At 35.5% G+C, this 25,964-nt stretch overlaps 1 protein-coding gene across 5 annotated transcripts in view; it reads right to left on the bottom strand.

Annotated features, from left to right (window-relative positions):
- Positions 1 to 25,964, bottom strand: part of MON2 (MON2 homolog, regulator of endosome-to-Golgi trafficking) — an 80,610-nt gene that overhangs the window by 39,412 nt on the left and 15,234 nt on the right. For all 5 annotated transcript variants that reach the window (XR_010430794.1, XR_010430793.1, XM_064655800.1 and 2 more), the window contains exons 3-22: positions 23,920 to 24,047; positions 22,981 to 23,112; positions 21,255 to 21,384; positions 20,613 to 20,710; positions 19,856 to 19,981; positions 18,916 to 19,110; positions 18,055 to 18,179; positions 17,530 to 17,669; positions 14,756 to 14,909; positions 12,008 to 12,240; positions 10,544 to 10,625; positions 9,697 to 9,878; positions 8,370 to 8,482; positions 7,142 to 7,246; positions 6,811 to 6,891; positions 6,650 to 6,723; positions 6,486 to 6,576; positions 5,109 to 5,210; positions 2,832 to 2,942; positions 1,960 to 2,135 (exon numbers count right to left, since the gene is read on the bottom strand). Coding sequence is in view for 3 of the 5 variants with exons in the window: in XM_064655800.1 (XP_064511870.1) it covers positions 1,960 to 2,135; positions 2,832 to 2,942; positions 5,109 to 5,210; positions 6,486 to 6,576; positions 6,650 to 6,723; positions 6,811 to 6,891; positions 7,142 to 7,246; positions 8,370 to 8,482; positions 9,697 to 9,878; positions 10,544 to 10,625; positions 12,008 to 12,240; positions 14,756 to 14,909; positions 17,530 to 17,669; positions 18,055 to 18,179; positions 18,916 to 19,110; positions 19,856 to 19,981; positions 20,613 to 20,710; positions 21,255 to 21,384; positions 22,981 to 23,112; positions 23,920 to 24,047 (2,578 nt within the window). In the remaining 2 variants the exon portion in view is untranslated. The remainder of the gene's footprint in view (positions 1 to 1,959; positions 2,136 to 2,831; positions 2,943 to 5,108; positions 5,211 to 6,485; positions 6,577 to 6,649; positions 6,724 to 6,810; positions 6,892 to 7,141; positions 7,247 to 8,369; positions 8,483 to 9,696; positions 9,879 to 10,543; positions 10,626 to 12,007; positions 12,241 to 14,755; positions 14,910 to 17,529; positions 17,670 to 18,054; positions 18,180 to 18,915; positions 19,111 to 19,855; positions 19,982 to 20,612; positions 20,711 to 21,254; positions 21,385 to 22,980; positions 23,113 to 23,919; positions 24,048 to 25,964) is intronic.

Consider the following 25,964-nt stretch of genomic DNA (forward strand, 5'->3'; position numbering starts at 1 on the left):
TTCATTACAGGAGTCTATAAAGTGAAACACAACCCAAAATTGCTGCGGTTCCCCCTCCACCCTCCAAGTTCCAGAGGTACGTCACCTTCAAGGACTCTAAAAGAACAGGGAAGGAGACAGGAAATGACAGTATAGTTACACTACTCATTTTGAAGCACTGAATTAATGGGAAAGTAATCTCTCTTTCTAAACTTCAAATGCAAGGCTACATTAACAAATTTAAAACAGGTCATTTCCCAAATAATGTCCCACACTACTATGTGTTTGGAGAAAGGTTTCGACATCCTTCATGCAAGTGGCAATAGCAATACAGCTCTTCAAATCGTAAAACTGTGCTTGATGTTATAGGTGACCACAAAAAAGGTAAATATAAATGCAAGAAACTCAAGCTCAGTGAGAACTCTTCATATTGTACAGGGCTTTATCTGTGCTTAAAATAAACAGGGGCATCCCACTGAAAAATTCTTCAAAGACAGACTTCCTTTTGTTTGGCAGGCTGGTACTGTACAATCCGGAAGTGAATGAAGCATCAATGGCTCTCAAAAGAGCATTTTCTGTATTTGTAACAGCCTAGAAAGAAATTCTCCAGGGAGGTAAATGGATTTCTGTCCTGGAATCCAGGATGTTCACTAAGTAGAGGGAAGATGCTCGTGAAGAAAGTCTTGTGGTCAGTAAGTTTATATTTAAAGTATGATAATTTTATCTGCATCTTGTGCTCACAGCTGTAACTTAGGTAAGAAATTCAGTTGTTTCTCAAGGAAAAGGAGGCTTGCTTCATTTTTTCCTACTACAGTTAATATGATGTGGGCAAACAGTGCTATTAGTTGAAGAAAAGTAGATTATTCTACATGCTTTGTAGGTGGAGACTAAGACATAACACAAGATGCTAGTAACAACTCGAGACATCTGCCACTGAGGTATGGATTTGAGATGTAACCGGATCTGAAGACTGTCTTGAGAAGGAATCTGTGTTGGTTCTCATCCCTCACCAACAACAGTGAAAATCAAAAGGCATGCAGGAACACATTGCACCAAGTGTGGAAACAGCAAGTACCAAAGGATGCTCACAACCAAGAATGCCACAACACTGGTACAAGAGCAAAATCCTTCAAGCATTTGAACTGGCTTTAGGAGTTTTTTATGTGGCCAGAAGACCGAATCCAAAGTGGGACGAAAGGAGAGATATGCCAAGGAGATTCTTCTGATACCAGAGTATGACCTATCCTGCTGCTAGTCTTGACTAGCACCAAAGAATGAATAATATGGTTTCAGTGTGTGGGTATAATTCTTGCTGCTTGCAGTTCCAAAGTCAGATGTTCAATTCAGTGCTCATTTAAAAAAAAACTCCTTTCAACTACATCTCTCACTTTCCCTTGCGGGCAGAGGACCAGTCCAGTAACATTACACCTCTGGTGGCAACAGAGTCAACTGTGTTAGTAGGTCAAGGGATTCACCCACAGCAAGTAAATAATCTTCCATCCTTCTGCTACCAGCAACCATTTAGGGAGAAAGTCTTCAAGAAAGAGAGAGAGTGATCAGAAGATGACACACACTGTAGACTACTGGAAGATTTAAGAAGAAATAGAAACAACAGATAAACTGTGAGCAACAGCTGATTGATACAGAATTATCTGCAAGCAGCAGAGATGTGTCTAGCAGATGCTTAAGATCAAATGAAATGGCACACTGAGTACTCCTCCGTGTATACTAAATGCTGACCACAGGAGAGGTTAGAGTGGAATAATATTCTGGTCTTCGGAGGGATTAATTCAGTAAAATAAAAGTGTGCTTCAGGAAAAATTAAAAACTGTATTTTTGCCGAGTAAAATTTTTCACAAGCTAAGAACTACAATGAAACTATGGTTATTATTGAAGAGGCTATTAAAGAAGAAAATATAAGCAGAATTCTTTCTACTTTTCTTATCTTATATGATTTTAAATTTTATTTCCACCACTTACCCCTGATCACTTTGGATTGCCCCCATGACTCCAAGCACCAATGGCCAACCAGGTCCTAAGCTGTCACCCTGACTCTGTAAAATCTGTAGCACACACTCCAACTGCTTGATCCTGATATCAGGATGACTAATGTTTGACAGCTCCTTTAGTGGATTCAATAAAAGCAACTGCAGTCTCTAAAAGCAAACAATAAAGCATATTAAGGATGCTAACATTTAACTGATCCTTAATTATTTTTATGTATAGTTAGTGAAAATATAAAGTACAAATTAAAGATTTATTAAATTAATTCAGTAGCTCACTGATTAAATGCTCAAATTCAGAGTCAGAAAGGACTTCCTAAAATACTGTTTATAAAGAATCTTAGCAGAAAATATACTTCCCTGGCCCCTGCTCTCCAGGTTCCTCAGGAAGCAGCTACATCATGCTGTTATAGCTGCACAAAAAGTGTCATGCAACTTTATGCTCACCCGGCAGGGCTACACTCAGCTTCAATTCAAGAGATCTTGGAAAAGCTACCCACTGAACCTCAATAAATATATCAGAATGCTTTATTCATCATGGATTGAATAGCTGAAGGTTAGGCAACGTATTTTTACCTGCCATGACATCACATACACAATTCTAAACACTCTGAAATTGTTTTGCACTCATGAGGATGACCCATAATTTGTTCTAAAAAATGGACATAATATGCAAACATCAACACTCTTTGTTAGGTATTTGAAAAAAAAGGAGGATAGCTTATTAGAATGCATGAGGTGATTCTCAAGAGTTACATTTGAATGTTACAGTTATAGACTTTATAAACTCAATAGTAAAGTTCCTTTACGAATGAAGGAGGAAAGCAGCTGCTCTTAAACTTACTTTACCTGATTTTGAGACAATGGAGGATCATGTCTGAATGTCAACCCTGCTTTAATGAGAGAAGTTAAAGCTTCTGCTCCCCATTCTCTCATTCTGGAGTTAGGATGCTGACAGACCTGAAAACACAGCAATGTTTTGTTTAAAGTCACTTTTATTTAACCAAGATTTATATAGAGATACATATATTAAAAATTGCTATTTTAATTATATTATAATGCACATACAATATTATAATAATTTTAAACCAGAATAAAATAAATCTCTAGATGATAAATTAGGTTTAATAATAAAAAAAAAAAGAAATTGATCTTTTGGGCAGACATACCTTCTGCATAAGGAAGCAACAGGGAGCAGTAAAAGACACAGAAGGAAACACAATGAAAGTTACATACATAATTCAAGTCAATAAATTTTCCAAAATGAATATACTAACTGCTAATTCAGATAATGATTGGTTTAAAAGCACCGAACAACACTTCAGTGAACGCCTGAAACTCTCAGGTTTAACTTAGCCTTAAGCTACTATAAAACTGTAAGTATCACACGCTGCTTAACGCAATTAAGTGAGGAACATGGCAGCAGCCAACACAGAAAGTGTCTTCTATACTCTCAAACACAAAAAGTAACTACATATTGAAGGCAAAATAAGCCTAACACTTCATTATTTAAAAAAACTTGACAAAACAACAGTGAACGTTTTCAAACTTGAGTTTCAAACACGTCTTCATTTCTCTTTGTCTCCTAATTATCTAAACCTAATAAATTCTGCCAATTGCTTTTTTTAGAACAGGAAAATTAAAAACATTTTGCATATCCATTGCACAGATAGCTAGTATGAACTGTACCTCCCATACCTAATACATTACACTCAAACAAATATGCAAAGTCTACAGTTTCTTTGACCTCTACATAATTATTCTCATCATCCTTCGAGCCCTAGCTCAGATGGTGTGAGAACCCAAAGTCCAAGGCAGAATCATAAAGAAGGCTGATAACTTTTGTTCGTGGACCATTCTTTTATCAACCACTAGCCAAAGTGAAAAGGAGGACAACATAGAAGAGCTAGCTTCACATTAAAAAATGCAGACAAGAAACAGCTACTCTCCTGATTTACTTATATTTTTGTAATCTTATATATTAAAAAAAAAAAAAAGAGAGAGAGAATTTGAACTACTTCATGATGCTCTGAATCTGTCCAGATAATCAGCTCCAGAGAGAGGGAACAAATTATTCCCTCAGGTCGTGTTTAATTAAATTTGCAGCCAATGTTTTCTCCTTCCTTATTGTACCTCAACAACTTAGGTTTAAAAGGAAATAAGGCAATACTTTGAAATAAAATTAAAGACTTTATTTCCTACAAAACAGTGGCAAATTACCCACTATGCACGGGTAACACTGCAACAGACTACTTTTGAGATGAAAACACAATCTCAAGATGTGGATGGTAAAGTTTATTGTTTTGAAGAGGAAAAATAGACAAGAGAAGGACATGCCTGTGCTTTAAGTCTTTAAACCCCAAAGTATCCAAATTTTTTCTTCTAGATAAAACAATATGTGGCTTCCATAAATGGAGATGACCAATCCTTAATACTGTTTGAAATAATGCACTGGTGCTAAGGAAGGGTTTGATACACTCTGGAATATGAGGAAGAAAAGCTTTCTCCTTTACCCGCTCTAAATCGAACCCTGTTCTTGTATTTTACTCTTCTGCATATCTGTGTGGAGAATTGAAACTACAATTATATTCCATCACCTGTTTTTAGTTTTCAATTCAAAATACAAGATTTTTTTTCCTTGATGGAGCATATTTTTCACATTGAAGTTAAAATACTTAAGAAATTGAAACAGGATTATATTTTATATTTGTACAGTATTCTTCTAAAGAAAGCAATCAAATGTTAGCTTAAATGTTTAAAAAAAACCCCAACCCTTTGTTAGTAAATCTCATGGCTTCAGTCCATCTCAAAATCTTCCTAGATATTTGTACTGTGTGAAACAGTAAAACCTGTTTGTGTTACCTTAATTACAACACATATATGAAGTATAATAAATTGACCCTTTTAAATATTTCTGTGTTAAAAACACAAAAAGACTGATGGCACCATAAAGACAAAGTTAGTAAAAGATATTAAAATAGTGGAATTTAAATACGTACATTAACTTTTAAATTCAAATTGTGTTGCAAAAACAAGGTGCCTAAACCAAAACATGTAATTACAATTTAGATTTTTTTCATTAATAAAAACTAAATTCTAGTACAACTGTTAAAAGCCATTAGTTACCTCCAGAAGATGACCGGTCAGAGGTCTCCAAAGAATCTCAATCCTGCGCATGTTAACTAGTCCTGTTTCCAGTAATTTAGCAACAGCAAAAAGCGATGGTTCCTTAATAAAATGCAATTTGAACACATGACTTTGAAGTAACCGAGATAATGTCAGAGCGTTTTGCTACATGATAATTTCTGAATTAGGTGCAGCTCGTCTCCAAGCACAGCGTTTCTCAAGCTGTGAACGCTGGGAAGCTCCCGCAGAACCCGCAGCGCTGCAGGAGAAGCCACAAGGGGGCAGCAGCAGCACACCCTGAGGAACTTCCATAATTTTTCACATCGTTCTCCCCAAGTTTGACAACAACCAGAGCACTGATATTCCTTTAAAAACTCTCGGGTTTACATAGTCCTCTGTCCAATCAGTTTTATAACATACTTTGCTAGTAAAATAGCCTTTTTCCCCATTACAACTTTTAAAGTTAGAATTATATATGAACAATCTAGAACACTTCATTTAATAATCCTCTAATTCTTTATTTTCCATTGGCTTCAAAAATGCCCTGCAGGAATATGATAATCAAATACATATGCAAATATTTGTTATAAACTTATTTTAATTTTATTTTTTGAACATCAATATATAGTCAAAATTACTATTGTGCTGGAATTATTGTCTCTTCCCATTTCTGATGATTCCTTATTCTAATTTTCAGCTGACTTTAAACACAAATTTTGTTTATTTTAATTCATTCTCTGTTGCTGTAATTGCCAAATATTATGAAGCATGCTTTCTGTCTTCGTTATTTCTAGTGTAACAGATGAATGAAAAACTTTCAGAAACTCTTCTCTGGAATTAGATTATGATTAGGATCATATATATTCAACCTTATTCAATCACAGGATCTTTAACCTTTCTGGGTAAAGGTTGTTTACAGAGGCTGACATGAATACTATGGTCTTCCCAAGTAAATATGAATTATCAGGTTTTTTTAATATCTAAATTGTTGGCTTTCTCTGAAGTGCATTGTAAGAGAAAATTTAAATGAAAATGAGCATCTCACAGAACATACTGTGCTACTCAGAATCCCTAACCTCTGAAATTATAAGGGCTTTTATAAGTTTCATCCACCCACAATCTCATTAATGGAAACACACGACATTCCTTAGTTAACAAAAAGCACAAAGAACACAATGAGAATCTTCACAGAATTTAGAAACCATATAACTATCACAAATGAGACATTCTCTGGTTCATAATTTAATTTTTACTGCAGAACATCAAAGGTATTACTGTTCTTAGTATTAGAAACAGTTAGATTTGAGGATAAACGCACAAGTCTTCTGAGTGTTTCACAAAACCATCTAAAAAGAAAGTAAAGAACTCTTCTTATACCTTATTGTTTCCATAGGCCATATCCATGGCTTCCAGAGACAAGGAACAAAGGGCATTTATTAAGTGATGTAAAGACACATCATCAAGGTACCTGAAAAATAACTGGTATCAAAACACTGTTTGATATACACACATTATTTTAATTATAAGATAAGGTTTCTTACTGTGAGTTTTCAAAAAGCTTTGAAATCATGCTGGATATAGATGGCAGATCAGTCATAACTGCTGTAGTCAGAACCTTAAAAAAGATACAGAAATATGTCTTGTAGATTGCAATAGAAAATACTGTGTAATCATTAACTGAAAAACGAACAGTGGTGCTTACTGTACTGGGCCCTTCCACAGCTCTTCCAGGTTTTAATGCACCTCCAACACTAGGCTTCAGTCCCAGAATCCACACAAGATGCTGAAATACAAAAGGATCATTTTCAGCAGAAAACCCTTTTCAGGCAGAGAGGAAACTAACATTATACTCGAACTAGTTAGCAACCTTCCAGCCAAACAGAATTCAAGAAAATGCTACAGTACTTACTCAAGGCAATTCAAAGTACAGCATGAGAGGAATCAAAGCTTCTCTTGCTCACAGACTAACTCAAAACCAAATTATGGCAAAACCTCAAGGCATAAAAGCAAGGCATAAATATTTCCTGCTATACCTGAAGAGTAGCCAGGACAAGCTGCCAAGATGTACCAAGAACGGCTCCATGGAAGTGAGCTAAGTTGAGTAATGTCCTCATACACTGGATATTTTTTGACGTCAACTAGAAAAAAAACCAAAAACAACCAACCAATCCACCACACAATTTTTTATCATTCCACAATGACAGTTTCTAGCAATCTTCCAATTTTTACTAAGTAGCTTAAAGACAACATTTTGTTTGCACTGGAACAATGTATCTTTTTTAGAGACTTAGTTCAGTATCTCTCCTCTCAGTCTTATCCTGTTGAATATGAGTATTTGAATATTGCATCCAGCTCCGGGGTCCCCAGCACTGGAAGGACATTGACCTGTTGGAGCGAATCCAGAGGAGGCAACCAAGATGATCAGAGGGATGGAGCACCTCTCCTATGTGGAAAGGGTGAGAAAATTGAGATTGCTCAGCCTGGAAAAGAGAAGGCTTTGGGGTGACTTAATTGCAGCCTTCCAGTACCTGAAGGGAACTTACAGGAGAGATGGGGCAAGACTATTTAAAAGAGCATGTGGTGATCGGAAAAAGGGGGAATGGGTTCAAATTGAAAGAAAGTAGGTTTAGATCAGATATTCGGAAAAAATTCTTTACTGTGAGGGTGGTGAGACACTGGAACAGGCTGCCCAGGGAAGTTGTGGATTCCCCATCCCTGGAAGTGTTCAAAGCCAGGTTGGATGGGGCTCTGAGCAACCTGGTCTAGTGCAAGGTGTCCCTGCCCACGGCACAGGGGTTGGAACAAGATGATCTTTAAGGTCCATTCCAGCCCAAACCATTCTGATTCCATGATTTGATCGCTGCCCTCTTCTCTCAGTTTCACATTATTATCAAAGACACAAGTTCAAGTGCTGCAGCTTAATTGCGTCTTCTCCACAAAATCAGTCTATCTTAAAAAAAAAAATATGTAAGTAGACCTTCCCACACAGGCTCATAACAGAGCTAAGATCTAGGGTTTTCTAAATGGAATGGATGGGAACTTCTCAGCTAAAAGTCAGGGAAAAAAAAAAAAAAGAGTAAGACTTCTTTGCAGTTAGAGAACTTTGGTGTCCTGGGCTGTCCCAAATTAAAACCTTACGATAATAGTTCAGATGACCATTATTTGTAAGAATGCTGTTTATCTGTAGCCTATTTTTGAGACACACTGAGATGCAGAAAGAAGCAGTTAAGCAGGATAAGATCACTTACAGGTTGTACTTACCATTACTGTTCCCTGTGGCTGAAGAGCTAAGGGTTGCCCTACTGCTACAACTTGCTGATGAGACTCACTTGAGGGACTAATCATTTGAACATTCTGTCCCTGAATGGAATATGCTATAGGAAAATTGAAAAGAAAAAAAAAAATCTAAATTTAAAATCCAGTACTACTTGTAGTAACAACCACCTTCTGGCAAATACGCTCCAGAGAATTTTTTTCACAGTATTAGCTTTAAGGTAGCTCACTTTGAGACCTTTATTATATTTAGATTATTATGTCATTGCCTTACAGAGTTAAAGAGCCTGCAATTACTCCCTGTCTCTATTAGACATTGCTTGCAAAACATTAATATATTTTATGTTAAGACTGAAATATTTATGCTTAAGATACGAGCATTAGACTCAAGTCAGCTATTGGTAGTAACTGTGGGTAAACGGTATCACTGTGTGCTACCAGTGTACTAGTGCACTCAGAAAACGAGGGTGGCATAAATACTATGTCATGATGTTTTTTCAATACAGGACTTCAGGACACCCATTTTATAACTCACCTGTAAAAAGAAGGACAACCCATATATATAACTTAAGTTCTCTGCTTTGTTTCCAGCAGATATTTGTGTGGCTCAGTCATGCATACATCTTCACAGACTAGGATCTAATAATACACTTAGTGGATTGGACTGAAGTAAAGGTGCTGGTCCTTATTCCCAGCCTAAGGTAGTTTTGTTCTATATTAAGAGGTTTAATGCTAGATCCATCTGTATATTTTTCAGGTAGTTGCATTTCTCAGTAAACAGTAATTCATTTTCAAAATTTGAAAGAGTACATCCTCAGCTGGCATATCCCATGAATTACAACATTCTCTCAAGGTGTGGGAAGCATCAATTCAACTTTCTGTAAGCTGAATAGAGCCCAGTACTTAGATCTTCCACTTATGCAGTAAGTACTAACATCACTAGACAACTGCAGATAACATTGTAGTACACCATAAATGCAAGATGTTCTAGCCAAAGCTTTAGTACACAAGTTGCCCAGCGACCTTTTCAGATCTTGGATGCCTTAATTACATATCCCAGCAGATCTTTAGCACGGTAGACGTATCCTTACAATTCTGACATACCCTAAGCATTCAGGAAGTTTTAGGTTGACTAGAATGATACTCAGGAGATGCTGCAAGACTAACCAGGAAACCCAAGTCCTGTCTGAGGATTCTTACATACTTCATTATAGCCAAATACTACAGTTGCGTATCTTTGGAATCACATCCTGAAAAAAAATGGGTTTAGAGGACAGTACATGGAAACACAATTAAGGAAAATTTCTGTATTTACATTTGCTGGATAGAGCTGCAGTTGTGCTGTTTAATACAGTAAGGGCATAGTGAGGAGGCAAGGATCCTTTGCAAATGGCAGTGATAAAGGCATCTCTTGATGTAACAAGACCCAGTCTTCCACAAAGTGCAGCCATGGTCAATTCTGCTTTTAGAATATTTTCAGTGGCAGCTTCATCAGTACTGAAAGAGTACACATTGTTCAGCAAGAATTAATCCAGAGCACAGAAGCAAGTAGGTAACCAAAATCAAAAGCCCTGAGAACATACACTTTAAACTTGTCAACACTATAAATACTGAAGAGTAAGCATAACCAATCAACAAAATTCTTCAGAATCATTTCTTATAAAATTGGACTTTAGTTCTCAGAGACTTGGTAAAGGAGCCTATGAGGAGGTATTTAAAACTATTTTCAGAAAAAGATGTTTTATAACAAAAGGCTCTTTGAAGGAGACAATTAATTTACCATAGTTGTTACCTAGTAAATAGCTTTTCCACTTAAAAGATTAGATAGTACTAACAAGCACCAAGACATTACTTAATCTCTTACCTACAGTAATTAGGACATGGAATCACATCAAAGTAAAAAGAAATAAAGATCATTTAAATACAAGTCTTCAGAAATGCAATTAATTGTTCTTTATTGAAATGCATTAAAGGTTGATGCTAGACATCTGGAGACTTCTGTATCATTTACTCACTCAGTCTAAGCCACAAACCTGACTGCTCAGGTGCCATGAACGGCACTCATGCTGACAACTGTCAACTTGGCCAGTATCAAAAGTCAGTTCAAAATAAAGCTTGGAATGTCATCTTAGAAAAATCAAGATAAATGAAAGACCAGATACCTTGCATCAAGTAGGAGGGATAAAGCAGCCAGAAGACCACACCAACAAGCATTCACCATTTCTTCCCAGACAGCTCTGCTAACTTAAAAGAAATACATAAACTTTTTTATAGCAGAAACACAGTATTTCCCTTAATAACTTTCAATTATATCACAAACAAAATGCTTGCTTGCTACTGCATCTTTTAATGTGTTTTTATATGTATGTTTACATAGACACATATATGTATATACAGAAACACACTCACACCAGTAGAATTTCAACACCTGCATTTAAAGTAACATTCTTAAAGCAAGAAATGTCAAGGCACTGCTTATTCTAAACTGCACCAAAAAAAAAAAAAAACAACCAAAAACCAAAGCAACTTATGAAGGTGTATATATAAGCATTTTTAAACATTTTCTATAAAAATAAACTTTCAGAAGTGCAAAAATGAGGGACAAGAAACACATTAAAATTTTTCAGTGAAGGAAAAATACTCTCCCCTGGTACTCATAATTCTCCATTTCTGTTTTCCATTTCTTTCATTTAATAGGGAAGAAGTATTGGTTTAGCAGACGGGTAGCTGCTTATACCATTTCCACATGTCCCTCTCCACCCGGCCGTGACAAGTCCCAGGGCTGAGCTGGCACTGCTGCAGCACCATGGAGAGCTCCCCACGCCCGAGGCGGCAGGACAAGCCCCTCTCGCTCTCGTCTCCCTTCGGCAGCCCCGGTGCCTGGGCTCGAACTTCAGCCTTACAGTCTCGGCTTCCTCGAGCACAAGCCAAACTCAACTCTTCAACCACAAGCCCTTCTGAACGTACAGACCCCTATACAGACTTGTCATATGTCTGTATGAATATGACAGACATATTCATATGTCTGTCATATGAATAGAATAGAATCCTATCCTATTCTATTAGAATAGGATTCTAATAGAAATAGAATCCTCAGTTCGTATCAGTTCTGCTTTTAAAGAAGTTCTTCCCTCAATGCTTCAATCTTTCCTGAAATCTCTCCATTAAAATGCTTATTGTTCTTTTTATCTTGTTACTAGAAATACATTTGTCTTCTAATGTGGACGTAAGTGCCCCATTTTTGTCAGTCAGGTTGTCTCTTGTGACCTTGGATCTCAGTATTAAGCAGAAATTAAGGGCACGGGAAGGCAGAATAGTATTTCTGTCAAACACAATGCCTATTACCCCTCCCTCACATCCCACCTACCTACACATAAAACAGTATTAATAGACCATAAGGAATCTGTGACTAAGGTGCTATAGAACAGAAGCAGAACATAGTCAATTTTTTTTAATAGGCTACTGATGTTCCATTACAAAAAATAAAAAAGCAAACCAAAACCACTTCATTAAAAGTTTTTATACACAGATAAGAAACACTAAATTTAAGCAACAAAGCATGAACTTTAAAATCCTTCTTTCTGTAGAAATGTTGTATTTTATATAGCGTTTGAATTTTCAAATACCTAGTTCTTTCTCTGATTGATCAGAAAGAGACTGCAAATCTTGCTGCTCTGAAGACTGTGCCGGTAATGAAGTTGTCTCTGCTGTGGTTGGAGTGACTGTTTCTGTGTCTTCCAGTTCTCCTTCAATCATGGTAGTGATACCACGGACAAGATCCAGTAAACAGTGAAATGCCACCGACATGGCATAGCCTTCAGGGATTGTAGGTGGCTCTACTTTGTCCAGCATTTCCAAACTAAAAAAATTGAAAACATGACAAGTAAGTGTGTAGCAATACCATTGTTTTTAACAACAATAATAAAAAACAAGGTTCCAAATGAATGTTAAGTACAAACAGGCCCCAATTACCATCCTTCAAGATTTACAGTAACTCAAGGAAAAAAAAAACTTAAGTCATTGAGTAAAAGATCAAAGGAGTCACTAAATAAAACAGTAACAGAAAGGGTACATACACACTGAGTAGAGAACTGCAAATAAATATTTTTTAAAATGAACACTTACAAGCAAGCATCACTTAATGAATAATTCTACTTGTATTTTTATTTTTCTTAAAGCCACTGCAACAGAACCTATTCAGAATACAAGTACACAGGAAAAACAGAAGAAATACATCATAAAGTCATGACAGTGTGAACACAGTTATAGCCAATTGAGAACAAGTCAGATGTTCCATTATCATTATCTTTGAGTCAATATGATTGGAAAAGCTTGTAATAGCTATTATTACAGCTATAGATATTACAGGGCCAAATATTCCTCTATGTGCATAAATAAACAATGGAAGTTATTTGTATGAAGAGGAAATATCTACATGATTCACTCCTGAAAAGCATATAAATAAAACATCTATGCTGGAACTACAGCCTCACTGCCACTTTTCTTCATCTTTTACCTTAAAAGCATATAAAGTACTGCTGACTTACAAATCTAACAGGAAAAGATTGTAGCTGACATAGCAGCAGAATCTGCACAAGTAGAGACAGGCCATTACCTGCTATCTCAACCACCATTTCATTATCCTACAAACTACTCTTAAATAGCTAATATTCCAGCTAAAATATGCCAAAGACACTTTTACACTGTAGTGTCACCATTCTTTTCTGCACAAAGGATTATTCTTTCTCTCAAACATGCAACACTTCAGTTATCACCTCTAATTTCCTAAAGATAGCTGCCTCAGATACCTGGGAGCACAAGCACTACAGGTAAATCAAATGGTCAGCTCTCGTTATATACAAGTAAGTGTGAACATATATACAGGTCTAATTAAAATTATTAATGGGTTTTATAGTTACAAACTATTTGTGACATAGAGGTCACATCCTCTTACTTTCAAAGACAAGAAATTCTAACTTCTAAATAAATTACAAGTTGTTACAGTTACATGTCAATGGCCATGAAAAATCTTGAACAGTCTGACTAGTCCTCTTAAAAACTTCCTCATGTGAAGAGGCATAGTGGTCTGGGAAAAGACATTGTGTAAAAGTATAAGGTGTGGCCATTGTATGAAAATCTAATGGTAGCAGAAGAGAATCAGTGATAGGATGACCCAAACTTACATTTACAGCAAGTCATCTCCTTACATGCAGGGACTATAGACAAAAGTACAAGATAGGGGAAAAAACTGCTGACCAGACGTGCTTATGACAACTCCATAATCTTATACAGAAGAAAAAAAACCGCAAAAATTATGCAGAGGAAATTATGGAGCCATTTGAGGTATCCAAAAGTAAAAGAAGCAAGCTCAGAGCAGGATACAGGATTATGATGGTGGCCGCAAGGTTCTTGAGTCAGTTAAGAACAGAAAGAAAGAAGACAAGGAAGAAAATCAGGAGGTTGTAGTAGCTGACCAAATTGAAAATTTGTATTTCCTGAGAACAGACAGGTAACCTAAAACAACATTCGTGGCCACTGCTGGAACAAAAAGTCAAGTTGACACATACATGTTAACTACTGAAATCTGAAGACAAATTTTTCCTTCTGCGTGTCAACGGCAGAAAAAGGAGCTTCTACCCTAAAAAATACTAAGATCCAGGCTACTTGCAGATTTCACTGTGTTTTAGTATGCCAAAATTTTGTGGCATACAAGTAACTTAAAGTTTGGAAGATATTAGTCATCAATGGTCACGACTGACATGAAAAAACTTCCACTATTTCAAAAGTAACATAGTATTCACAGCTTTAAATTGAGAACACCATCTCCATTATACAAAGTCATGACAAAATAACTGGTCATTCTAAGAAGCATTCAGAGTCTAACCTTGATATACAGGTCAACATATTGTTCAAAATGACAACTTGGCCAATATCCACCATAATATCCTGCTCAGTAAAAACTGCAAATACATTAAAGCTGGTGTAAGAAAGCTATTTTTCACTCCCATTATTCCCATTTGCTTAATGCCCCTAATGTTTGCCATTACACATTGCAGCAACAGATATTCCAAAATTGTTACATACTACAGTGAGGCCTAGAAGTGAAGAGTTATTACAGAAACAGTAGGGGGGGGGAGGAAATCAACAGATGCTAAAACCATAGGGGACATTTGAATCGGAATCCAGGGCATTGAGACAAAACAGCAAAAAATCAGAACACCTCATGGCACCAACAAAAAGAAAATTATTAATATACCTCAATGCCAGAGAAACAAAGACCTCAATACTCACTAGTAAAAAACCCCTTAAATCATTAAGTTCATAATTTATTATATATATGTTATATACATTTTCAAAAGGATAGAGGTACTTACTATGTAGCTTTAGCGCTGCCTTGTACTGTTACATTCAGGATGGGTATCCAAGTGCCTCTGTACTCAAAGGCAGGTAACACAGTTGCACCTCCTCCCATTCCTAGCACTCCTGGGTTAGTCTGTGCTGAGCCAGTATTCCCTGATGCATTGCTTCCTGTTCAGAAAAACAAAGTAATAAAATGAACCAATCTTATTTTAGTGATCAGCAAACATCCTCTTTCTACATTTAATTTTGAGACACCAGGAGTAATCTGAAGACACCCTGTTCAATAATGAAAACCACCACCAACAAAAAAAACTATTTCTGAGCTCCCTCTGCTGTCTAAAACATGATCGTATGTGCAGCTCATGGATGCCAACTGTCTAATTTTCAGTCGGAATAAAATGTTTCTGTGAAAGGTATAGCAACGTACATAACAATCTGTGAATTAATCAAACTTACATAGTCTTGATAAAACAATATATATTTTAGTGAAGAGTCAGACAGATATTTGAAAGTTAAGGATTATTTGAATAGTTGACCTAGAACTCTATAATCAGAAAAAGAGGTTAATTATTCCAAGAACAAACTTTCAAGATTTCAGAAATGCAAAAGCCACAAGAAGGGTCGAAGAGAATGACAACATTTGAATCTGTGCCATGCCAAGGTAGAATAAAACAAACTACATCAGGGAAGAATTGACAACATGCCTACCAACAGCTAGGAAGGAACAAATTTTGGTTCCAATTGAAGTAGCCAAAAAAAAAAATTATAAAAGGAGAAAGAATGCTGCATATATACACTTCCTACATATAGGACATCTATACTTACTTACAAGTTCAGATTCTCTCTGTACATAGAACAGGGAGAGAGGGCAGAGTCCCCAGGAAGGCGACTCACATTAGTACCTAATACATCAGTGTAACAGCCATTTTGGTGTGCTTGCTTTTAATACAGAGAGAGGCACTAAACTACTAATTTAGGCAATATGAATAGACAAAAGCTTATGCATACATTTTAATACAGCAAAACTTAACAGATTGAAAAAAAACCCATGCTGCTCAACAGAAATGGTTAACCAAACGCTGCCACTTAACACACAATCACACTGGTGTCATTTTCTGTGATCCCACTGAGCAGTCAGACATATACAACTATTTTCATACCAACATAACTCAAAGTGGTTGGTAAACTTTGCAGCAGTATAATAAAAGAGACACAAAACTGCAGTAGATGCAAACTGCAGTAGATGCAGCTTTCAACTTCTATGAAACAGCTACCTTGTTGCAAAACTGAGGCTCAAAAGCCAGGTATATAAAGTGTGTAAGTGTCCAAGGCCAGTTGGATGGGGCTTTTGAGCATCCTGGTCTAGTGGAAGGTGTCCCTGCCCATAGCAGAGGGTTTCAAACTAAATCACCTTAAAGGTCTCTTCCAACCCAAACCATTCTATGATTCTGTAAGACAGCCTGCTATGACAGGATTGTTGTTATAATCAGAAGACTCAGTTCTAAAATTACATTGAATTGATCTGCTCTTTGCATATTTGACCATAGGAGGAAAAAAGGTAGAAAGACAAATGTATGAGAAAGTGACGTGAGAAACACTCATGCAGAAAAAAGAAATGAAAAGGTAAAGAAGAAAACAAACTGAAACTATAACCCAGTGAAACAGCAACAACACTAAGGGTATGACCCTACTGCAGTGCTGTTTCACATGTGGCAAAATTTAGGTTTTCAGAATGAGTATTTTAGAATGCCTGCTCATATGTACATGGTACATGACGAAAAGTGCTTTTCTGGTTTATCCTAAATGAATTAAAGTAACCCAGAAATAATACTAATACAAGTCTTCCATCCGTTGCTGTACAGACAGCTATTGAACAACAGATACTGACACAAATTTCCTCATGCTATCACTGCTAACTCCAACATGGAATTCCAGCTTCATGAATGAACCCTGAAAGTGTAAGTCTAAAACCCAACTCTTTCATGTTTCTTAATTTAATAGTACATACGATAGATAATAATTACACTTTGATTATCTGGTTTTTATACTGAAAGACACCATCAGAAATTATTTTTATGTTGTTTACTGCTGAGGAATCTGCTTCCAGGACCCCAAGAAGAAGCAGAGAGCCCTAACTTGGACATAAACATCAGAAAAAGCATTAACAAAAGGATCATTTCTTATTAAAATAAAAATATACCTAGCGAAATGCTAAAACCCTGGCTGCAAGAAAAGACAATCAAGTTTAGTTTCATTAAGTGTCTGTTTTCAGTTAAAAAAAGCAAAGATCATGAGTAAAATACACATTTTTCATTCTACCTCTTGGCTTTCTCAGTTCAGTTTTGACCCTGAGCACCCAGAAGAATTAGCGACTGCCTCCCAGGAACACCCACTGTCTTACTACTTAAACTGCAATCATAAATGACATCCCAGTGCAAGGAGACAGAAATAGGATAAATTTTTTTATAGTTAGAAATTAGAAACAACTCTTCATAATTTCCCTCAGAAAAGTTGTGAAACAAGGAGCTTGGTCGCTGTAGAAACAGGAACTAATGCACCAGCACTGTTCTGCCAACTGGGGGCTATGTCTTCCCCACAACACAGGTAGATAAAATCCCATGTTGTACCAGACCTGATAACAGTATTTTGTCTCAAGGTAGGTTTTCACCTCAATGAACACAGAAGCATAGAGTTGTACAATGTCAGATGTATGTACTGAATCAAACCAGAATTTATTATTACAAGAAAATGATGGAAAAATGAACTGATAGTAAGGACAAGGCTTTACCAGTTTGGTTTGGTGTTGCTGATGTGTTCCCTGTGCTTGGTACAAGAAATAGTGACTGGATGAAGGATCCCAATGCATTCACAATATCACGGAAAACTTTAGTGGAATGTTGCTTCATATCATACGATTGACAAAAGGACCTAGAAAATATTTTATAAAATAGAAAGTATTGACAAATTGCAGACTAAAAGCATTTTTAACAGCAACTTCACCCACGCACACACTCCATTCTGTAGACTAAATGCATATTTTAATGGCAAATATTTAGGTAAACACTAATATTTAATTTTAGGTGAAAGTTCCTTTGACACTGGTAAGATAGAGAGGGTTTGGGATACTCAACTATAATTCAGCCCTTCCTAGATAATAAGCACTGCATAATGCATCAAAAGAATTATCATGAAGAGCTTATTGCATTTAAGTTTCTACAATTTTTACAATATTTACAATGTTTTAGGAAGCATTTGGTATTAGAGAAATATTTTTAACATTTTATATAAAAGTGAAACTCAATATATTTAATACCTTAATAGCTGAGGCTGCACACAAAGCCTGTGAATAGATTCTACTGCAACAGCTCTTAGCCACTGTGGTTTGTCTGCATCCAGAAACTTAACCAGCAATGACAGAAAGATTTCACATTCTGTTACCTAGAAGATATAGTTTATAGTAATTAAATCAAAAGAAAATGCTCCTACAAAATATTATCTAAAAAAATCTTCTCTTTCATCCTAGGAGTCCTATCACAGCAAGTTGTGTACAGGATCTAAAAAATCCCTTGAACATGTATTTACTCAAAATGATATCAAAAAAATACCTAATAATTATAGGTATTACTTTTAACAAGCTAAAACCACAATATGCAATTGTACTGACAGAGTTAAATTCCTCACAGACATTGTAATAAAGGTCATACATTTGCTACAGTAAACAAATGAAACAGAAAAATGTCTTTTTTAACAAATATCTAAAATTTGGGAGGTAAGAACAGCTGAACATGTGTTTTTTACACACATTCTGTAAACAGCTTTAGCAACTCAAGTCAAAAGCCTCATATAAGGTATTAACAAGGTACAGTAATCATCACTATCTAAAGCCAGGCAAACAACAGAAGATCAAGAGGTTCTCAAAACCTGAAAGGCAGTTAAGTACAGAAAAAACAACAGCTAATCCACTAGGAAATTCATACAAGTCCATGTTTAATAAAATCATACATTTAGAATACATGTTAAGAAAAATACACCTAAGAGGAAAAGAGTATTTAGACTTTTCTTCCCTCAGTATATGTCAACAGTTCCCAAGAACTAATCAATACTATTACGGACCACAGTACCGGCAAATACATAGAAAACCAGAATTGTATAATGAAAATTAGCATATTCTTACCAGCAAACTGTAAAACTGTTTAATCAAAACAGAAACTACTCTCAGCAAACGCATACAGATGGGGAAGTATGGTTTTTCCACTGGTGCTGGGGAAGATGACGTGCTGGAACCTTGCCTGAATTTGATATTTGGGGAGAAGAGCTTTATAACTAGAGGGCATACCCTTTCTTTAAGAAGAAAACTGAATTCCTGATGCTGAAAAAGGAAACAGAACAAGTTATAAGCAGATATTCTTTAACTGCTACCCATAACTCTCTGATTACGCATCTTATTTACATTTACTGTAAAGATCAAGCAGTCCAAAGTCCTGTAAATCTTGGTATAAATTACATACTCAGGAAATGAAAAGGAAGAATTGCAGACACCATTGTAAAACTACCAAAAAGTATGGTGAAATGACAATAGTCAGGTTCATACTATGCACCCTTCCTGTTCTATTTTGCAAGTTGAAATAGGCTGCTAATACACCACTTATTAGGTATCTAAGTTTTTATTTTAGCTACTATCTGCTAAAACACGTTACTGTAGAATCATGGTGTATTTACATGTAGTAGATAAGTGCGATTTACAAACATGATTCTTACTTTACAAGTGGGGTAAGGTTAATGTTTTAATAGAAATAACAACACCTAAAGTTACAGAGCTGTCATAAGTCAGGCAAGATAAGAAAATACATCTTTGGAGGAAATATAAATGGCAAAACAAAAAGTGAAACAGAGTAAATCGTGCTCTACAAAATGCACACAAAGTGTTTGGGAATAGAAAAACATGGTCAAAAAAAATTGAGAACTTTCCTACTACAAAAAAAAAAAAATCCGTAAAAGCTACAAGTCCTTCTGAACAATAGTATTCATGCTAAACTAAAAAGGAGTTAATGAAGTGTAAATTTTACTACCTATGTCAACAAGTCTTTCTGTTTTCCCCCCCAAGAACTACTCACTTGTAAAAACACTTGTGGAAAGTCATTGAGGACTGACTCAAGAAGTTCGAGGCCAAATGTCCGGGTCATTTCTGTCATACCCACAAGCCAGTAAGGAGCATCGGCATTAACTAACTGACAAAGATCCTTAGAAAGAAACACAGTAACATTTACAATCTCTGTACCATTCTGCACCAGCAAAGTTTCCCGAGTTAATAACAAAATCTACACACTCTCCCTCTTTTGTAATGATTAATTTTCCAATTTCAAAATAATTTTTCCTCAAATATTTCTTTTACGTAAATTATAAAGCAAAGAAAACTTCTAAAAGAAATTTAAACTTTGCTAGTATCCTTGTAGCAATTCTGTTCATTCTTGCCCTGAAAAATATCTCACGACCAGTGAATTTGCTAAGTCAAGAAGATTTTTATTGGTGTGACGAATACAACTACTACTTTTTATTATATACTTGCCTTTAATGTACAATACCAAGCATAAGAAACAGGACTGAACTGTAGTAGCACTATTTGGCTCACATAAATAAGAATCTCGAGTTTAATACAGACATGTATGCCTAGCTATTATTTAAGATTTATAGTAAAATGTTTTCCAAGGCCACTATGATGATTTCCAATCATCACCAATTACAGTAAATACACATAAGAAAGCCCAAGGCTCTGGTCAAGGACCTTGTAAATATGCCAACAGCAAATTTTTGAAATTCCTTAGAGATGTAGAAGCACCAAATCTTAACAGCAAATATATGCTTCCCAACTACCTGAAAAAGCATGTATGCATCCTTAGCACATGGTTTCAGTGTACTGACAGATCTTCTGTTACTATTTCCTTGAACTGCAACTGGCTGGTCAATAATATCTGTCCAAAAAAAAACCAAAACAAAGTTTTGTGAACAAAGGAACCGTTGAAAATCAAGCATGTAATCAGTGTTCTTACAAAAAGATTCAAAGAGAATGGCTAGGTAATTCTTCTCCAACTTATCATGTCTATGAAAATGAACACTAGATTGGCTACTAGAGATCAATACCAAGCACTTCTTTACAATAAATGTTCTCTTCAAAACTACTACTGCCATGTATTTCACTCAGCAATCTAAGGTACCTTCATCTTAAATGACACCCTCACCTCAAATCTCTTCACAGTACTAACTTGAAGACCAGTTCTCACAGCTTGAAAAAAAAATCTGGATTTTTATATATTGCTGTACTGACTTGACAGACACAATGTCTGATGACTTCATCTCCTTTAAATACAAGTAAAGGACAGTTAAAATTAACCATGTCTGTGATTTTTTTTTAATAACATTTATAGACATTTTATTACTTCTTTATCTGAAAGAGAAACATCTGATGGATCAAAAAAACAGGTCAATAAAAGCAAGTTGAGTAGGCAGTATGCCCACCTTTATATCGTTCATCTTCAGCAACCACTCTCTCAAACACAACAGTAACCACCTGCCGCACTGTAGCTGCCGCGGTGTTATTTGTGATATTATCTTTTGTGAAGTGCAATCGAAAGCAAAGTACAATTGCCTAAAAGGAAAAAAAAATAGGAAAAAAATCACCTTACAAGAATATATTTAATCTTTTAGCTAAGAGTCAAGACAGTTGATTGACTGAGGAATGCTTTCCACTACAGTTTGTCAAAAGGTTGCCTAAAAAAGATAATTTTAATAATGTTAAATTTGAAGAACCAGAGTAAGTTCCACAGATTACTCTAGCCAAAAAACTCTTTAGTAATTCTTCCCAAAGGTAATCTAAAAGTGGTATTAACTAAAGACATTACCATGTGTCAATAAAAGTACAGTCATCACACCAATTATGACTTCCATCACACACAGTAATCACATAGACAACTTGTATGAATAATAATGTCAAAAAGACATTAGAATTATAAGGTTAATCATAGAAAGGTCAGTCAACTCCAAACTAAAACGCCATTCATCTCCTACGTTAAATCACAATACTTTCACAATCGTGTTGCCCTGACCGCTATTATTCCTCTCTGAGTCACACGTTTTACCGTGTCACTGTGCTGGCAATGACCTCAGTTCTGCCTCCCATTGGATTTCATTATTATCTCTAACTCACAGTTTAATACTTACATATTTTATAATGAATTTTGAAAATTAACATCTGTATGTGTAGTGAAATCTGTATTTCTTGTTCTTCTGTCTTTATTCTGTGTTCTTGCACTTGCAAGAACCTCAACCAAACCTGGCCATAGCACTACATGCTCTAAGCCATACGAGAATTAGAATTTTCTTTCGCTTCTTTTTCCTGTATATTATTTGTGGACTGTGCTCAGATGGTATTCACACGTCAGTTTGAAATGTTATCGCACAATCATATACTTCTGCACTTTCACAAGACACTGCATGATTCTCTATGTTAATCTAACAGCAGTGCCTGTATTAAGGGGCTTTTCAAGATGGTTTACCAGTAATTTTCTTAATTTAAATCAGTCAAGCTAAAACATGAATATGTGATACATGTCTGGCTCAAACTAATTTTCTAGAAAATAATCTAGAAGAGGAACTTACCTTAAACAGAGTTTCACAATTCACATATGAGTAAACAATGTTGCTTCTTCAAAGAATAGTATCTTATAATTTAAATTAAAATGGACTGGAATCCTTATTTTTTTGTTTTAGTTGAAATATAATATCCAAAATGGTTCTCATTTAAAACTATGCAGTAAAGTTATTCCAGTTATGACTGAAAGAGCAATAACTGGACTGCTTTCAAAAGAGATTTAAGGCAGGGTGAAAGGCAGCTTCTTTTAACATTTGCTTTGTTAGTGAGAGCTTACACTGTGTTATGCACTCCGATTTCAGTTCAAAAACATACAACAAATATAGCAGATGAGAATTAGCATTAGCTCAGTGTTTTTATTTCAAATTCCCATTAAGTCAGAAATATATTATTGTGAAGGAATTACAAAACAGATTGAAAAAGAAGCTAAAAGAAATCCTGTTTTCAGAGTCTAGTCATAAAGACAATAGAGACATATCAGAATCAAGAAAGCCCCTTTCTCTTCCATTATTTTCATACACCACCTATGTAAAATTTCCCCATTTTTCCTCTTGGGTATTTTAAGTACTATAGTTGGCACTAACAAATTCTTACCTTGGACAGTGCTTCATCATGCACAACAGTGTTGGTTGTTAAAAGTACAAGAACTGTCTGGAGCAATTTAAGTTCTTCAAGGCTATTCTCCATCAATTGCCAAAGCATATTAATAATGTTTCCTGCTGCAGCCTACAAAGAAATAATTTTTTTCCAACAATTAAAAGTGTTTACATACTAGTATATCATATGTAGACAGTTAAGAATATCACTGTCATAAAGACATATCATAATGGAATGTTCCTGATTCTCTGTACCATAGCACTACACTGAGAATATAAAGCCATTTTGTCACAAGCTTCCCAAAGTATTTTTAAAAAACTGACAGCAGAAATCTCTTAATGTGTAGTTCAAAGTGTGTACTACATTTTCTACTTGGAAATATAGCAGACACAGTAAAAAGATATTTTACTCTCAGAATTCATTCATATCAGAGAAAAACCAGTGTAACTTTACAATACGCAAGCACAACTGAAGGTATATTTTAACTGCATTATTTTCACCAGCTTCTTAACGTGCTATGTATACACTATCATAATATATCATGACATTTACAGCTACAGAAAATGTGCAACCACTTTACCTTATTTTTAAAAGTAAAATGTAACAAAAACATAATAATGTTATTGCACAGAGCACATTTTGTACACGCACAAGGTTCATTACACCTTCAGTTCCTGCAGTGTAAGAATGCAAACTAAATGATCTGGTTTCAATTTTCATTAATTTCTTTCTAGAAGTTACTAATGTTTCCTTAGCTTTTTTTTTAATGTTCTAAAAGGTTTTCTCTTAAATTACTGAAAAACAGATATGAGTAAAATATCTTGCAGACTATGTTGATTATAATACAAACAGCCTCCTAAAACAATCCATTCACATTCAGTTTGAGGCCTGTATTTGCCACCCTGAAATATTTTTTTATATAAAGACTGATCTTACCTCTGAAACAACTTCATGGGACATGAGCCTCTGTATGGCTGCTAGACATAACTGAGTGATCTTTGGTTCCTTTGTTCCACAACCCATGAGAAAAGGTTGAACTACTTCTGAGCTGTTCTCTTTCAGTGCTTTCAAAAAGAGATTTAAAAGCAGTCAATGTTTAATACTTTGAAGAATACAATGCAAAATTTGTTAACCACACCTATTAATAAAAAGCAATCTCCGGTCTTGGAAATTTGGGATTTACATTTGCACCACAGGGAAAAGCCAAGTGAACACAGACACTGGGCTGACACAGTTCACTTTTCACAATTACCCTGGCTGAGGTTCAAATCCCAAGCAACTTCTCTCTTACACACTCAAGTGACTTCCTCTTTCCAAATTCAAAACATCCACTTAAGAGTCCCTTTGGCTAGCAAGGTGTAAGGTTCTGCCAACCCCAGAGCTTTCTCAGGTCTTGCAGCAGGGTCCAGTCCTAGGCTGGTAGCATTCTCCTTCTGCTCTGCTTCACCTCAGCACCTAATGCAAAAGCAACAGCGTGGCACAGAGCGACATACCAAAGCACAAAGGAGAAGTTTGAACTGCCATTGACAAAACAGGAGGAGAAAGAGACTGGACTCTTTGTATCCTGCCTACATTCACCTGGCTGCGAATTTGTCAAATAGTGTTTTAGTGACAAAGGGTAGCTTCTTAAAATGAAGTTTTGCCAGGAGAAAGCATCAGTTTCATGAACTTTTCTCCCTCCACACCTTTTTTTTGTTAAGGAGAAAAAGCTTCATAATGAATACAACATTCCACACTGACATTTTAAAAAGTTTTTCCCCATAAAAGTAATTTGATAAATCTGATATAAACTTCATAAAATTAAAAAATATTAAAACATGAAAAATATTAAAAATATGAAAGGAAAGCATGACTCTGACTGATGAGTGGTTTTCCATTTACAGGTGTGGTTATTGATTCATGCAAACTTTTAAGATTTTTTCCGCTCTTCACCATTTCAAACACTAAAAATTTCCTCACAGTTGAAAGTTCAATGTGTATTCGTACACTGAATGCCATACACTGTTTCAGTCTACGTGTAATAGAAGAAATGTGTTACTGAAAAGTTCCACACATTTTTCCGAGCACAAAACTTACCACAAACAAACAGAAAATACATTCTCACATAAAAATGCAAACATGATCTATACTATTAAGTATGATATTAAGTATCACTGCAACCAATTTGGAAAAAAAAGAAACATCAAGGTAAAAGCTACAAAAATATACTTTAGTGATAATTTCCAGCTGAAACATGAAATAACATGATTCAGCAGTTTCTATGAAAAGACTTGGTTAGTATAAATTATAGATGCCAACTTTCTATAAGATAGTTCTTACAGGGTGATACCAACATATATACAGTCCAGTTTCATCGGCCTCTTCAGAGCCAGTAAGGCTCTGTGTCAAGTTGACAGCGGCTGACCTTGCACCAAATGTCTAATCAAAAACAATGACAATGTCAGTGTAAATGTGAATGAACACATAGGTTCACTGTCTTTTTAACAATCTGCTTGGATTTCAACAGGTTTTGTAACTTAACTATGAAACAAGTAAACCTGCTTTTAAAATACACAATATAAACCTTATCTTCCAATACCATTCTTTTATGATATGCTCCATGATATTCAAATTTAAAAAAAAAAACCACAAACAACAACAGTTTTTTCCCAAGACATGTAATTTAGGCATCTAATTAATTGTCAGTGTCTACATGTGAGCTAGATTTCTAAGTTCCTTTTATGGTCTATGAACACCTACAATACAAGGCTAATAGAGCCTAGGTAGCTCACTAACATAGGCACAAATGCTACTTCAATCATACAAATTTCAGAACTGCCACTAAATTCTAACCATCAAGCAAAAAAATGCAAGCAAAATTTTTCAAAAGATACCACAAAACATTTATTCTTAACATGAGACTCAAGATATAGTTCTGAAGGGCAAAAATTGCATGAGCTAATAAATAACAAGCCAAAGAAAAATTTAAGCCTTTTACAGTA

The sequence above is a fragment of the Pseudopipra pipra genome, chromosome 5, assembly GCF_036250125.1.
Source record: "Pseudopipra pipra isolate bDixPip1 chromosome 5, bDixPip1.hap1, whole genome shotgun sequence".
Lineage (NCBI taxonomy): Eukaryota > Metazoa > Chordata > Aves > Passeriformes > Pipridae > Pseudopipra > Pseudopipra pipra.